The sequence below is a fragment of the Rhinolophus sinicus genome, chromosome 14 (genome assembly GCF_057876585.1).
Source record: "Rhinolophus sinicus isolate RSI-liver-muscle chromosome 14, RSI-T2T, whole genome shotgun sequence".
NCBI classification, from domain to species: Eukaryota; Metazoa; Chordata; class Mammalia; order Chiroptera; family Rhinolophidae; genus Rhinolophus; species Rhinolophus sinicus.
The window spans coordinates 100,845,743-100,861,269 of record NC_142514.1 but is presented as its reverse complement, the minus strand read 5'-3'; the positions used below and the strand labels follow the sequence as shown (position 1 = coordinate 100,861,269).

The following is a 15,527-nucleotide window of genomic DNA, read 5'->3' as shown; positions in this document are numbered from 1 at the left end:
AGTGGGAGCACAGCCCCTGTGCTTTTCCTGCTCTGTCTCCTTTTCTCACTGCCCTGGAGACCTGGGGTGAGAATTGTCTTCACCACCACTCCACCCCTCCGAGGGTCTCATCTTGAGCCAGTGGCTCTGGATCTGACTTCATCGCACTGAGCGAATTTCCCCAACCTTTCTCAGCTTTCCAGGGCCCTCTCTTTAATCCTTCTCCAGTCCCTGGGACTCCTGCTCTGAGTCCCAGATGGCCCCATCCACTGGTTAGCCCTACTGGCAGATGGGCCAAGCGCAGCCAGTTCTCCCTATGTGTGCCCGGCCCCTAAGGACCCAAATTTCTAGAGACTATGTGCCAAATAGCAGCAGCCTCCATTTAAGGGAGTTCAGAGGGATCAGGAAAGACTTCCCAGGAGAGAGGGCCTTTGAGCATGTCTTAAAAGATTGGGTAGGATTCTGACGGGAGAATGGTCATTCCAATCTGAAGAAAGCATATGAACAAAGTTAGGAAAGCACAAGCAAGAATTCAGTGAATCTGGCGAATGAGATGTGGGTCAGGACAAACTCAGAAATAACAGCTTGTGTTGGCCAAGTGTTTGGACTCTACTACATGTAACCTAGGATTTTAGGGAGGTGAATGGTGGCTGGGATGAAGGATTGGAATGAGATGAGACCGAAGACAGAGGCCAGTAAGGAGAAGGGGGTCTCTGGAAGTCTGCAGAGGGTCTGAGTTAGCACAGGGACAGAAGGGATGATGCAGTAGGAACAGGCAGGCAAAGCACTGGGAGGAGGAATCAGTAAGCCTGTTTCAACTGTGAAGGAGGGAGGAAGAATTGAAGACAGAGGTCAGATTTCTAAACATGATTTGGAAGATTTGCAGTGAAGTAGCTCAAAGGGGAAGGTCAGGGTGAGTTCAGGTTTGCACGTGTGAAGCTTGGAGCACGGGCAGGATGTTCACACGGAGATGTCCAGTAGGACATTCATTCACGTGTTGTTTATGCCTCAGGCAGAAGATCAAAGTATCAAAACTTAAAACTCAGCAAAAAGGAACTGACAGCTAGGGGAAAACATGCAGAAGGGAGTGGAGAATTGTTACTGGAAAATGTTGGCTCAGAAAAGCCACTGAAAATGAACATAGGACTCATCTGAATTTGCTGGCAGCCAAGCAAAAAAAAAAAAAAAAAAAAGAGGACACTTAAATAAAGCAGTTCACTAGGCTGGGACTCAGGAGAAAGCCCTTCTTAAAGCCTCAAGGGAGAGGCAATAGGTGGTAGGAGGTAAAATGGGATCACTCAGACGGGGGATATGGGAGAAGGAGGAGATCTGAAGGCCAGGCCAGGGCTTTGGCACTGTTGACATTTAAGGAAAGTCTGATGCTCTCCTGAGGAGAAAGACCCTTCCTTGGCCTGCCCCAGGAGGTGAGGGTGGGAAGGTGGGAGGGTGTGGTCCATTCACACCAATTTTCTTGCAGGGGAATAGGATAGGTGGTAGTGCTCTAAGTCTGCTGGGGTCTGACCTTCTCTCTCACCATGAGGTGGAGCCACCTTTTGCCCAGGACCTTATGGGGCCCTGGTCTGGGAAGAGCACGCCAGCCAGCAGGTAAGCAGGAAGCAGGGGTTTCTGTTTCTCCCTCTCCCTTCCTCTGTAGAGCCCAGAGGTGCCTCCAACAGGGCAGGGATCCAGATACCAGGTATGCTAGTCTCAGCTCTGTGATTCACTACTTGTTGGCCTTGGGCAGGTTACCTCAGCTCCCTGAGCTTCCTTTTTCCCATCTCAAAATAAGGGAGTCAGACTAGATGATCTCTTGAGAGTCCCTGTAGCTACGTAATTCCAGGAATACTTGTCTGATTTCATTTTGCATTCAACAAATATTTTTTGAGTGCCTGCTATGTGCTAGACCTGTGCTAAGTTGTAAGTATATAACTGTGAACAAAAACAGATGTGATCCTGCTCGCATGATGGGGAGGAATGGAAATGAATGTTAATCAGATAATCACACAATAAAATATAAAATTGCATAATAACTGCCACAAAGGGGTGATACATGATGCCATAAGAGCAAATAATGGGGAATTTGATGTAGACATGGGGTCTATGTATTGGTGGGGAAATCTGGTTGGGATCTAGATGCTATTTCTTCCTCTCCTTTCTCTGTAGATGAACATATCCCCTTCCTGATCCACTGGATTTGGGCCCTTAAAGGGGATTGTACCTTTGGTCCCCATAGGTGAGGCTTTGGTGTCATACCTTAGACCCATCTGGGCATAGCAGAATAGCCTGGGAAGAGTCAGGACTTGGAGAGAGCTTGATCTCCTGGGGAGAGGTTGGTCTTCTAGAGGTGGGGAGGGTATAGAGTCAGCTACCAGGCTTAAGAGGAAGTTGGCTTACATCATCTACAGTACAAGTCACAGTGGTTAGCCAGTGGGAGGATCTATGGAAAGTGGGTGGAGTCTGGCAGTGACCAGCCTGAGTTCCAGACAGGCATTGGTGGGGGACTGGCGGGCTAGAGGGGAGACCTCGGTCCCTGGGACCCTGGGAGGAGTGTGAGAGACAGACAGTCTTGACTTGGGTGTCCAGGGTTGGGCCTGGATCTCAGGAAGCCAGAAGTCCATCAATCCAGACAGGCCTGGACTCTGAGCCTGTGCAGAGGCTGAGCCCAGGAGCCAAGCCCCAGCTCATCTCTTCTCCTTGCTCCCAGGGTCCTTATGCGACACCATGGAAGCTCAGTGGGCAGTGGTCCCCCATCAGGGAGGCATGAGCAGTTATTCCGGAGCACCTCTGCAGCTGGTAAAGAGATTGGTTCCTCAGTCAGTCTGAGAAGAGAGGCTGGCTGGGATCCCAGTGAGGGGTGGGGTGGGGAGAGGGGCCTGGAGGGAGAAGCGGGCAGGAAGAAGGAGGCACAGAGGACCCACTGCCATCATCTATTAGTGGGCCCACCCTCCCTTTCCCCATCATCCATCTGTCCATGTATCCCTTCCTGCAACACTCATGCAGTGAACACTTACTATGTACAAAGCTCTGTGAGGGATGTCCCATCCCTACTTTCAACAAACTGGGTCTAGAAGTCAGGTGAAGATTGCACACAGATACATCTGTGAAACTAGTCAGCCCAGGTTCAGCATCACTCATCCTGTGGCTCCCCACTTTCTGCCACAGGTGTTCCAAACTTTCTGGACATTGTATTTTCTGAGGGAGACTTGTGTGCCCAGCACCATTCTGGGCCCCAGCATCTTCTGGTGCTGTGTTAACTCTGCAGCCTGACCCTACTACCACCCTGACTGGCTCTAAGCTCCTATATCTCCTGGCCCCTTTCCCTGGCCCATTCCCTTTGCCTTTCCATCCAGAAGCCATCCAGCGGCACCGCCGGAACCTGGCTGAGTGGTTCAGCCGGCTACCCAGGGAAGAGCGCCAATTTGGCCCGACCTTTGCACTAGACACCATCCATGTGGATCCTGTGATTCGCGAGAGCACCCCCGATGAGCTGCTTCGCCCACCTTCAGAGCTGGCTCTGGAGCATCAGCTGCCCCTGGCCAGGCTCCCCACACTCGCCCTGTCTCAACTCTTTGACCCAGATGCCTGTGGGCACCGGGTGCAGACAGTGGTTCTGTATGGGACAGTGGGCACAGGCAAGAGCACATTGGTGCGCAAGATGGTCTTGGACTGGTGTTATGGGCGGCTGCCAGCCTTTGAGCTGCTCATCCCCTTTTCCTGTGAGGACCTGTCATCCCTGGGCCCTACCCCTGCCAGCTTGTGCCACCTTGTGGCCCAGCGCTACACACCCCTGAAGGAGATTCTGCCCTTGATGGCCACCACTGGGTCTCGCCTACTCTTTGTGCTCCATGGCTTAGAGCATCTCAACCTTGACTTCCGGCTGGCAGGCACAGGGCTTTGCAGTGATCCTGAGAAGCCAGAGGCACCGGCTGCCATCATAGTCAATCTGCTGCGCAAATACATGCTGCCTGAGGTAGGTAGCCCCCTGCCCCACTGTGCCACCTCTGCCCTGATTTGCCATCTAGGGATTTTTGTGTCCTGAGTGCGCATGTTTATTGGGTAGGAATATAGGCCCTGGGCTAGTTCAAACTCTGGCCCCTCCACTTCCAGATGTGTGTCTTTGAGCAAGTCACTAACTTCCCCAAGCTTCTGTTTCCTTCTATCCTTGAACTGTGCTGATCAAGTGAGATAACTGCATATAAAATGCTTGGCACATTGCCTTGGCTCATAGTAGGCGCTCAGTAATTGTTAGTTGTAATTACTGTGGTTTATTGTCACCTTCACCCTTGGACACTCAATCTTCAGGTGTTCCGTGGGGAGTAAGGCAATCAGGATATCATTGTCTTTCTTAACCCTCAACCATGCTCTTCCCAGGCCAGCATTCTGGTGACCACCCGTCCCTCTGCCATTGGCCGCATCCCCAGCAAATATGTGGGCCGCTATGGCGAGATCTGTGGCTTCTCTGATACCAACCTGCAGAAGCTCTATTTCCAGCTCCGCCTCAACCAGCCAGACTGTGGGCACAGTGCTGGGGGTGTGGGTGTCTCCCCCACGCCAGCTCAGCGTGACAACCTGGTAGAGATGCTCTCTAGGAACCTGGAAGGGCACCACCAGATCGCTGCTGCCTGCTTCCTGCCCTCCTATTGCTGGCTTGTCTGTGCCACCTTGCACTTCCTGCATGCCCCCACGCCAGTCGGACAGACCCTCACAAGCATCTACACCAGCTTCCTGCGTCTAAACTTCAATGGGGAGATGCTGGACAGCACTGCCCCCTCTAAGTTGTCCCTGATGGCCTATGCAGCCCGAACCATGGGCAAGTTGGCCTATGAGGGGGTGTCTTCACGCAAGACTTACTTCTCTGAAGAGGATGTCCATGGCTGCCTGGAAGCTGGCATCAGGACAGAAGAGGAGTTTCAGTTGTTGCATGTCTTCCGCCGGGATGCCCTGAGATTTTTTCTGGCCCCATGTGTGGAGCCAGGGCACCTGGGCACCTTCGTGTTTACTGTGCCTGCCATGCAGGAATACCTTGCTGCCCTCTACATTGTTCTAGGTTTGCGTAAGACAACTCTGCAGCAGGTGGGCAAGGAAGTGGCTGAGCTCGTGGGCCGTGTTGGGGAGGACGTCAGCCTGGTCTTGGGCATCGTAGCCAAGCTGCTGCCCCTGCGGGCTCTGCCTCTTCTCTTCAACTTGCTTAAGGTAACAGCCCGAGGACCCTAGGCTGTCAGCTCCCTACTCCCCTTGCTCCTCTCCCAGTAGGAAACTGCTACTTCGTCTTCTTGGCTCTGGTTTCAGATTTGGACAGTTTGGCTTTTAATAGGATTGGGGCATAAGGAAGGGGGAGAGAGAAGCCATAAGGCTGGGGAAGGCTTGGAGGCTGGGAGGGGAATTTGAGGGTGCAGGGACTTTAATAATAATCCTACAACTCTGAGATGATTTCCTTTTGCATCTCTCCTCCTAGTTTGTTGTAAAGAGGCAGGAGTCACTATAGTGCAGGATCTGTCTTCTGCTTTGCAGGTCCTGACTCTCAATTGTATCTGTTCCCCCAGAGGTGATTAGACTCCGGGAGTGATGACTCATCTTAACTAAATCATGAGAGACAGGTTTATAAAGCAGATGCCATTTTATTCATTTATACCAAGAGGATAAATGCATTGGTAATTGGCTTAGGACAGTCTGTCCAGGGTGCAGGTCCACTCCAGAAACCAAATTACAGGCTTGAGAACTGTGCTGTGAGCAGGCCGGATGTGCTGTGTTTTGGGGGGAAGAAGGCTCCGCTCTCTGCGGACGTCTGCTTGATGCCTCGTAAATGAAATACTGTAACGATCCCTCTTATAGATGAGGGAGGTGAGGCTCACAGAGGCTAAGGAACTTTTCTAAGGTTACTTAGATAGTACATAGACTAGCTGGGATCTGAGCCCAGGTTTCATGATGCTGAATCCTGGTTTACTGCTACTTTGTGGATATTTCTGTTAAGTTATGGTGACTTGCTAAGTAATCCTTGTCCTCTCTAGGAGTGTTTTATAACTGGTCTCGAGAAGGCAGAGCCCTGGTCAGTGCTGATAAAATTTCAACAAGTTTTCCTTTTTATAGGCAGCAAAGCATAAGGGTTAAGAACAGGGATTCAGGGGAGACGACCAAGATGGCACAGTAGGTAAACACTGTGTTTACCTTCTCTCACAACCACATCAAAATTATAGCTAATCTACAAAACAACCATTATTGAGAATCACCTAAAATCAAGCTGAACTGAAGCCTTTCAAGTAAGGACTTGCAGAAGCCACCTCCAGACTAGTAGGAGGGTCAGAGACGCAGAACGGACTGGCCCCACACTCACGTGGGACCTTTAAAGATCGGGAGGGCTATTTCAGCTGTAGGGGTCCCACCCTCACCCCCTAGAGGAGCGAGAGATCCCAGCCCAGGGTTCTAGTGCTGGGGAGAGAAGTCCCCATAAATTTTGGTTGTAAAAACCAGTGGACATTGTGACTGAGGGAGCCTGAGTGCAGCTGCACTCACAGGCGCTCCTCTTAAAGGGACCGGGCACAGACCTACCCACCAACGGAATCATGCTCTGAGCGCCAGCACTTCGGCATCAGCTGGAAAGGCAGCAGGGACAGATGGTGGGGAATTGAATTGTCTGGTTTGGGATGGGGGCTGGAGAGGTGGCTTTCTCCTGAACGGAGGAACTGGTGGAGGCCGTTGTTTCATTGTTGAGCCCTCCCTCTTCCCAGCATGCCAACACAGGCGGCCGCCATTTTTGAGTCTCCACCATTCATGCCCTGCCAAGGGGATTTGAAACCTGGCCCCGCCCAACTTTTGGGCACACCCAGGCTGCTTTCAGTGGCTTTCTCGTGCAGACTGCCTGCTTCGGCTCAAGCTGCAGACTTTCCTAGGGTTTCTCAAAGTTTCATGGAGCCCAGAAAAGCAGAATCTGGCTTGAGTGTGTCCTGTACCTTTGGCTGAGCAGCCCTAAGCCAGCACTAGCGGTAGCTGGCCTTGGTTTGTGGCTTGGCCTCTCAAGGCTCTTCCAAGCACAGCACGGTTGCAGACCTCTGTGGAATTTCTTTCTGGCTCCTGCTAGGTGGCCCTGGGTGGGGTACAGGCTGTGGCTGAAGTAGACCTACAGTGGGTCCCCTCCAAGGTGGGCCTGGGGCTGGCGCCCCCATTGGCCAGCTTCAAACCGAGCTGGAGCATCACCCAGCCGCCCCCAAGTATGATACACCCAAGTGGCAGACTGGGCAGACACCAGAGTCCTGCTGAGTCAGATCCTGCTCTGTAGGATCAGCCCCTGCACAGCAACTCTTCCACTGTAGTCAAGGCCAGTCCTCACAACTGGTGAGCCCAACGGTCAGTCCCTCACACTGATGTGCAGTTATAAACCAAGGCTCAACTACAAGAGGAGGGACACACAAGGGACACACCTGGAGCACGTGGCTCAGGTGACCAGTAAGACTGTGCCACTGAGCCCCACAGCACACCTACTACATAAGGCCACTCTGCTAAGACCAGAAAACGTAGCAGTCCTACCTAATACATAGAAAGAAACAGGGAGGCAGCCAAAATGGGGAGACAAAGAAACGTCCCAAGTAAAAGAACAGAACAAAGCTCCAGAAAAAGAACTAAATGGAGATAAACAATCTATCAAACGCAGAGTTCCAAGTACTGGTTATAACAGTGCTCAGTGACCTCAGGGAGAACTTCAACAGAGAGATGAAAACCATAAAACAGAACCAGTCAGAAATAAAGGATACAATAACGGAAATGAAGAATAAATTACAAGGAATCAACAGATTAGATGAAGCAGAGGATCCAACCAGCGATGGTAGAAGATAAGGTAGCAGAAAACACCCAACCAGAACAACAAAAAGAAAAAAATCAAAAAAATTGAGGAGAGTTTAAGGGGCCTCTGGGACAATATCAAGTGTACCAACATTCGCATCATAGTGGTACCAGAAGAAGAGAGAGAGCAAGGAATTGAAAACCTACTTGAAGAAATAATGACAGAAATCTTCCCTAACCTGGTGAAGGAAATAGACATACAAGCCCAGATAGCACAGAGAGTCCCCAACAAGATAAACCCAAGGAGGCCAACACCAAGACACATCATAATTAAAATGCCAAAGGTTAAATACAAGGAGAAAATTTTAAAAGCAGCAAGAGAAAAGCAGTTAGTTGCCTACAAGGAAGCACCCATGAAACTGTCAGCTGATTTCTCAACAGAAACGTTGCAGGCAAGAAGGGCGTGGCAGGAAATATTCCAAGTGATGAAAAGCAACGACATACAACCAAGATTGTTCTACCCAGCAAGGCTGTCATGTAGAATTGAAGGACAGATAAGGAGCTTCCCAGACAAGAAAAAGCTGAAGGAGTTCATCACCACCAAACCAGTAATACAAGGGCTCTTAGAGGGACTTCTTTAAGATGGGAGGGGGTAAAGGAGGGGTGAAAGGGGAGGGATTAAGAAGACAGACTGGTTGTTAACACAGTAGTCATGGGGATGTAGGGTATAGCATAAGGAATATAGTCAATAATATTGTAATAACTAGGTATGGTGCCACATAGGTACTAGATCGATCAGGGTGATAGATGGGAGTGGGGACAGGGTGAAAAAGGTGAAGGCATTAAGAAATGCAAATTGGTAGTTAACACAGTATGGGGAATAGAATCAACAATGTTGTAAAGATCATGTCAGGTGCCACATGGGCACTGGACTTATCAGGGGGATCACGTCATAGACTGTGTAGATGCCTGACCAATGCGCTATACACCTAAATCTGAAGTAGAATAATATTGAATGTCAACTATGACTAAATATATAGGTATATATAGTCACGGGATGTGGAGTGCAACATAGGAAAGATAGTCAATGGTATTATAACAGCTGTATAAGATGTCAGAGGGGTAGTAGCTTGGGGGGTGGGTTATCACTTTATGAGGGGTTTAAATGTCTAACTAGTACATTGCTTTGAACACCTGAAACTAATAAAACAAAACAAACAAACCAAAAAAAAAACAGGGATTCAGTGATGTAGCTTCCAGGGTTCAAATCCAGGCTCTGCTACTTACTAGCTGTGTGACCTTGGACAAGTTGCTTAACCTCTCTGTGCCTCAGAGTCCATATCTCATAAATGGGGATAATAATACAATCTATATCATTGGCCTAATAGAGGGATTAAATGTAATCCTGGCACATAATAAGTGCTATTTAACTGTTAAACATAAAAACGGGCTTAGGGCATCTCACACCATCGCCTCCGACGGAGGTAATGGCCATTGCTGAGGCTGCCCCACCTCTTTAAGGATGTGTTTGCCTTATCCGGATTGCAGGGAAAGGCTGTGGTTGCCTATGGGATTCAGAAAGCCCCTCTGTTCATTGAGAGTGCACCAGCATTGTTAGTACTGCAGCCCCTCTGGAAGGGAGGGTTGCCCAGTGGAGGACTGGCTCCCTCTGCTTCTTCATGATCCGGCTGATGCAGCTTCCTGGGGTGACATTTTCTCATTCCATCACCAGATTAGTGTTGAGGGATGGGCATTGTAACTCCCATGGCAGGAACCTCATCTGTAAAAAGTGGAAGAAACAAAACCGGACATTAGAGCAGGTGCCACAGAACAACCTCGTGGCTCACTGCCAGAGGAAGTCATCCCTCCTTTCCTTTTAGAAGCATTGCGACGATGGAAATTGCAAACCCCCCAAACATTCATTTGTTCAATAAATACTTGAGTGACTGCTGTGTGCCAGGCAATGTGTTAGATTCTGAGGAAAACCAAGTAACAAAACCCCAGGTTTCTGCCTTTTCTGATCATACAGTCTGAACACTAACATGTCAGGATAACCATGTAATTAAAAAGTATGGTAAGTTCCTGGAAAGCAAAGTTCCTGATGTTAAAAGTGTACAGTTGGGGACCTGGTTTAGAACAAGAAGGAAAGCCTCTCTGCAGGAAGGACATTTAGTCTGATCCCTGGAGGATTATCCAGCAGGAGAATTGTGGGGGGCAAACACCCCAGGAAGAGTATATGAAGTCTGACAATTAAGATCGTGAACTTATTACAACCATGTTGCTAATGAACTTATTACAACCATGTTGCTAACCTTTTTTGATATCAGAGGGACTATTCGTTATGAATTTGCACCAGCTGGACAAACAGTTAACCAAGTTTACTATTTGGAAGTGCTGAAAAGGCTGCATGAAAAAGTTAGATGAAAACGACCTGAACTTTTCGCCAATTCATGGCTCTTGCATCACGACAATGCACCAGCTCACAGGGCACTGTCTGTGAGGGAGTTTTTAGCTAGTAAACAAATAACTGTATTGTAACACCCTCTCTATTCACCTGATCTGGCCCCCAATGACTTTATTTTTCCTAGCATATGATCATTTATTTGCTTATCAAGAGAATAAAAGCAGTCACTCATTTATTCATTGAATACATCATCAAATGATAATATAGGTCAGATAGTTTTAGAAAATGATTGGTGTGAAGTATCAAGCCTGGCACATACTAGGCACTAGCCTGTAAGCTCCATGAAGCGAGGGACAAAGTCTGTTTCCTTTAAACCATTGTAAGCCCAGCAAGCACTTAATCAAGTGTTAGTAAATAGTAGGTGGTAAGTAAGTTTTTGCTCACTGAATGGTGAAGTAAATGTGAAAATTCTATACTTATGATAGATAGGCTAACCCTTTTGTTTTCTATATATCACTGCTTTTTGGAAGTTAACACAAAAAATATACCAATAATATTTATGTATTTGGTACATTTGGCAACTCCCTATTTTTAATTCAATAACTGAACTTTGAATTTCAAGCCAGAATATTTTAAGGCCTTTGCTCTTCAGAGTTAAGTTACATCTAAACCTACCTTAACATTTTTTTTATTAGTTAGTTTCAGGTGTACAAAGCAATGTAATAGTTAGACATTTAAAGCCCTCATAAAGTGATAACCCATCGCCCCAAGCTACTAGCCTTCTGACATCTTATATAGCTGTTACAGTACCATTGACTATTTCCTATGTTGTACTCCACATCCTGTGACTATACATACATATATATTTAGTTATAGTTGACATTCATTATTATTGTACTTCAATTTCAGGTGTATAGTGCATTGGCCACAGTCTAAGAAGTGATCCCCCTGATAAGTCCAGCCCCTTACATGATCTTTACAACATTGTTGATTATATTCCCTCTAATCACTTTCTTTACCCGAAGATAAAGGAAATACTGAAAGGAAGACATTTTGATGCCATTCAGGACATCAAGGGTAATACGACAACACCTCTGATGGCCTTTCCAGAAAAAGAGTTCCAAAATTGCTTTGAAGGGTGGACTAGGTGCTGGTGTTGGTGCATAGCTTCCCAAGGGGAGTACTTCGATGGTGATCATAGTGATATTCGGCAGTGTGGTGTGTAGCACTTTTTCTAGGATGAGTTTGCAAACTTAATTGTCCTGCCTCGTACAGCTTTGAAGGAGGAGAAACCTTAGCACTGTCAAAAAAAAAAGAGCGGAAAGGATGGAAGCAGAGTGAGGGTGAGAGGCCTGTGATGAAGGCCTCCCTGTGGTTTGTAGGGACCAAATGATGCAGCGCATTGTAGGAGTAGGAACAACTTAAGTCATCATTGTTCTGATGATGATTTTTGAAGATTGTGATGTGTTTATAACACCCAACCTAGTTCCAAACTAACTGCATCATATATGCTAATTTCTTCCCACCACTCCCTGGGCTTGAAAATGTATGGGGTGTTTGGGAAAAACAAATAATTTATGCGTGGAGTGCAAGAGACAAGTGGTAAGGGATGACTGGAAAAATCAAATTGGGGCCAAATTATGAAAAGTTTTGTATTCTGCATGGGCAGCGGGTGCCATGGAAGGTGTTGCAGCTGGGAATTAGTGTGATCAGACAAATCATGCTGTGAGGTCAAGAGCAGACGGGAGGCTGGAGCAGGCAGGAGGCTGCAGCACCCTGCCCCTGCTTCCTTTCCTAGGTGGTTCCACGTGTGTTTGGGCGCGTGGTAGGGAAGAGCCGCGAGGCAGTGGCCCAGGCCATGGTGCTGGAGATGTTCCGCGAGGAGGACTACTACAATGACGACGTCCTGGACCAGATGGGCGCCAGTATCCTGGGCAGGGAGGGACCCCGCTGCCACCCAGAGGAGCCCCCTGAGGACGAGGTCTTTGAGCTGTTCCCCATGTTCATGGGAGGGCTTCTCTCTGCTCACAACCGGGCCATGTTGGCACAGCTTGGCTGCCCCATCAAGAACCTGGATGCCCTGGAGAATGCCCAGGCCATTAAGAAGAAGCTGGGCAAGCTGGGCCGGCGGGTGCTACCCCCCTCGGAGCTCCTTGACCACCTCTTCTTCCACTACGAGTTCCAGAATCAGCGCTTCTCCGCTGAGGTGCTCAGCTCCCTGCGTCAGCTCAATCTGGCAGGCGTGCGCATGACACCCCTCAAGTGCACAGTGGTAGCAGCTGTACTGGGCACTGGAAAGCATGCCTTGGAAGAGGTGAACTTGGCCTCCTGCCAGTTGGACCCTGCTGGGATGCGCACACTCATGCCTGTCTTCCTGCGTGCCCGGAAACTGGGGTGAGGACCTCATGCACAGGCATGAAGAAAGGAGAGGGTTGGAGGGAAAGGGGAGAAGAAGGTGCTAGAGAAACCAGAGGTACTGAGAAAGAACCAAGGGTGGGGGATGAAGAAGTCTGACGTGGGTAGAGGTGACAAGAGCAACAAAAGGGAGGGCAGGTGTGAACTACAAGAGGCAGGATGGTCAGAAAGGGACCCAGTGGGTGGGCAGGCTCTATGCTAAATTCCTTTCTTGGTTTCTTACCTCCTCTCTGGCCACTTTCTGCTCCAGCTTGCAACTCAACAGTCTGGGCCCTGAGGCCTGCAGGGACCTCCGAGACCTGTTGCTGCATGACCAGTGCCAAATTACTACCCTGCGGTGAGTGTCCTGGGAGGCGGCTGGTGGGGGGGGTGCTCTGGCTAAGCTCAAGGCTGTGCTGCTTGACTCAGCATGCCTGGCACAGGCCCACCTATGGTGTAGTAAAGAGGGTGGGAGTCTGGCCCCATCCTGCCCCCCATGTCCAATACAAGCAGCACAGCATGGGGGACATGCCACCAACAGTAGGTGCTAAGAAAGCCTCTTGTGTGGCCAAAATCAGCCTGGGGGAGAAGAGAGAGTGGAATAATACCTAGGCCAGTTGCCTGGAAACAGTGCCACAGATCTGCTCCCAAGATTTTCCCTGTGCCTCATAAGGATGACCATAATTCTGGTCACTCAACAGATGCTACCAAAATGTTGACTGATTTACTAGCAACCCAGACTCCTGGGCTCCCAATTTCAGATTGGAATAAGGATGTGAATCAGGAGAGAGAACGGGAGGTCAAGAAGGATGGGGCAGGGGCGGCCGGTTAGCTCAGTTGGTAAGAGCACGGTGCTCTTAACAACAAGGTTGCCGGTTTGATCCCCACATGGGCCACTGTGAGCTGCGCCCTCCACAACCAGATTGAAACAGCTACTTGAGTTAGAGCTGATGGGCCCTGGAAAAACACTTAAATAAATAGAAGTTTAAAATAAAAAAAGGATGGGTCTGGGGATCTGGGGAGGAGGCGAGACAAGGAGGAAGAAGGGAAATGGTAACAATGAAGAGGAAAGAGAGGAGGGAGTCAGCAAAGGAGAATGGAAGGAGGGAGAAGAGAGGAGAAGCCAGCTTTCACCCTGCTCTGGCTCCCCTGCAGCGCCCCTACTACACCTGCTGTTTGTCCATCCTCTTCTCCTGGGCCTTCATTTCTGTGTGTCCAGGCTGCTCTCTGCCCCAGGGTCTGTACCCTTTGGGTCCAAACACAGGCTGTCTGCCATGGGCCCGTATAACCTTGGGGTGCTTGTGGCCATAGGCTATCCAACAACCCGCTGACGGCGACAGGTGTGGCCCTGCTGGTGGAGGGGCTAGCAGGAAACACCTCACTGACACACCTGTCCCTGCTACACACGGGCCTTGGGGACGAGGGCCTGGAGCTGCTGGCTGCCCAGCTGGACCGTAACCAACAGCTACAGGAGCTGAACGTAGCCTACAATGGCGCTGGTGACACAGCGGCCCTGGCCCTGGCCAAAGCTGCCTGGAAGCACCCTTCCCTGGAGCTGTTGCAGTGAGTTTTGTCCCTGGTAATTGTCCCACCCCAGCCTGACATTCTTGTTCCCCAGACTCAGTCTTGCTTTCCTCTTTCCACTGTGCTTTTCCTACCCTAGGGAGTGGGCCTGGACCTGTCCGCTCTTCCTGGCTTCTGACTGATGCTTGTCAACCTGCTTCTGAGCCAGCTCACCCCTCTGTGATTGGGCTTTACCCTGCCCTATTCCCTACCACCATTTCTCCAATGGTCTTGGTGGCCCCATTCCTACTGTCTTTGGTCCCACTATATTCTAATGTCATCTCTGCCTCCCCTTGGCCACCACCCTCCATTTCTGGCATATTGCAGACACACCACATTACATTCTGTAGCCAGGAGCTGAGTTGTGAGACACCCCCCTCAGTCTCTGTCCCCCCACCACCCTCTGACTGTCCTTATCAGAGTCTTGCTGAATGACATCTACTCTTCTCTCTTCTGCTAGCCTCTACTTCAATGAGCTGAGCTCAGAGGGCCGCCAGATCCTGCGGGACCTGGGGGGCACTGCTGAAGGCGGTGCCCGGGTTGTGGTGTCACTGACAGAAGGGACAGCAGTGTCCGAGTACTGGTCGGTGATCCTCAGTGAAGTCCAGCGGAACCTCAACAGCTGGGATCGGGGCCGGGTGCAGCGCCACCTTGAGCTACTGCTGCAGGACCTGGAAGATAACCGAGGAGCCACCCTTAATCCCTGGCGCAAGGCCCAGCTGCTTCGTGTGGAGGGCGAGGTCAGGGCCCTCCTGCAACAGCTGGGAGGCCCTGGAAGCTGAGACAGTGGAGCAGGCACCTAGCTGTGTGACCCCTGGCCCCAAACCCCTCTGTGGCCTCCTGGCTTGCACTACTAGAAAAGTCCCTTCAGAGATGGAGGCAAAGGAATGGGCACAGCAGAGCCAGTGGCTCTCCTGGAACATATTCAATCAGTACTTTCAAGTCTGGAATTTTCCAGGTCATGGAACATGTCTCCTCTCCCTTGGTCTAGAAGGACTGGAGAATGTGGCATTTTGGTGGCCAACTTGCCCTGTAGCACCACCGCCAACCTTGCCTCTCCTCTCACGGAGCCTTGGTGCCACCAGAGGGTGCACTTCTTAGTCGCCTTGCCAGGGGTGTCGCTGGAGGGCTTCCACCTCCTGCCTTTTTGCTTTCTGTGGACACTGAGAATGCCCACCCCCACTTTCCTCTCTGATTGGTGCTTTCTCCTCAGCCTCATGCTCCCTTACCACAGTGGTACCTGTGCTCAGTAGCCCCTAGGGACATGTGTGCTGACGTGCTGCTATTAAAAAACTATGTCTTCTACCTAGTGTGTAGCCTTTTCCTTGCCTGGTGCTTTCAAGAAAGGGCACTGTTCTTGGTTATTCTGGTTAAACTACTGACCACTTTTTGTTACAAGTGGTTCTTGGGTACT

At 49.9% G+C, this 15,527-nt stretch overlaps 1 protein-coding gene across 7 annotated transcripts in view; it reads left to right on the top strand.

Moving 5' to 3' along the window:
- Nucleotides 1-15,418, top strand: part of NLRX1 (NLR family member X1) — a 16,392-nt gene extending 974 nt beyond the window's left edge. For 3 of the 7 annotated variants that reach the window (XM_088791416.1, XM_019716238.2, XM_019716239.2), the window contains exons 2-10: nt 1,457-1,584; nt 2,143-2,212; nt 2,684-2,772; nt 3,330-3,949; nt 4,351-5,172; nt 11,955-12,550; nt 12,822-12,908; nt 13,862-14,113; nt 14,574-15,418. In XM_088791416.1, coding sequence (XP_088647542.1) covers nt 1,515-1,584; nt 2,143-2,212; nt 2,684-2,772; nt 3,330-3,949; nt 4,351-5,172; nt 11,955-12,550; nt 12,822-12,908; nt 13,862-14,113; nt 14,574-14,895 — 2,928 coding nt within the window. In that variant the 5' untranslated portion in view covers nt 1,457-1,514 and the 3' untranslated portion in view covers nt 14,896-15,418. Of the gene's footprint in view, nt 1-1,456; nt 1,585-2,142; nt 2,213-2,683; nt 2,773-3,329; nt 3,950-4,350; nt 5,173-11,954; nt 12,551-12,821; nt 12,909-13,861; nt 14,130-14,573 lie in introns of all 7 variants that reach the window. The other 4 variants (XM_088791417.1, XM_019716235.3, XM_019716236.3 and 1 more) reach the window with 3 other exon arrangements.
- The last annotated feature ends 109 nt before the right edge of the window (nt 15,419-15,527 follow it).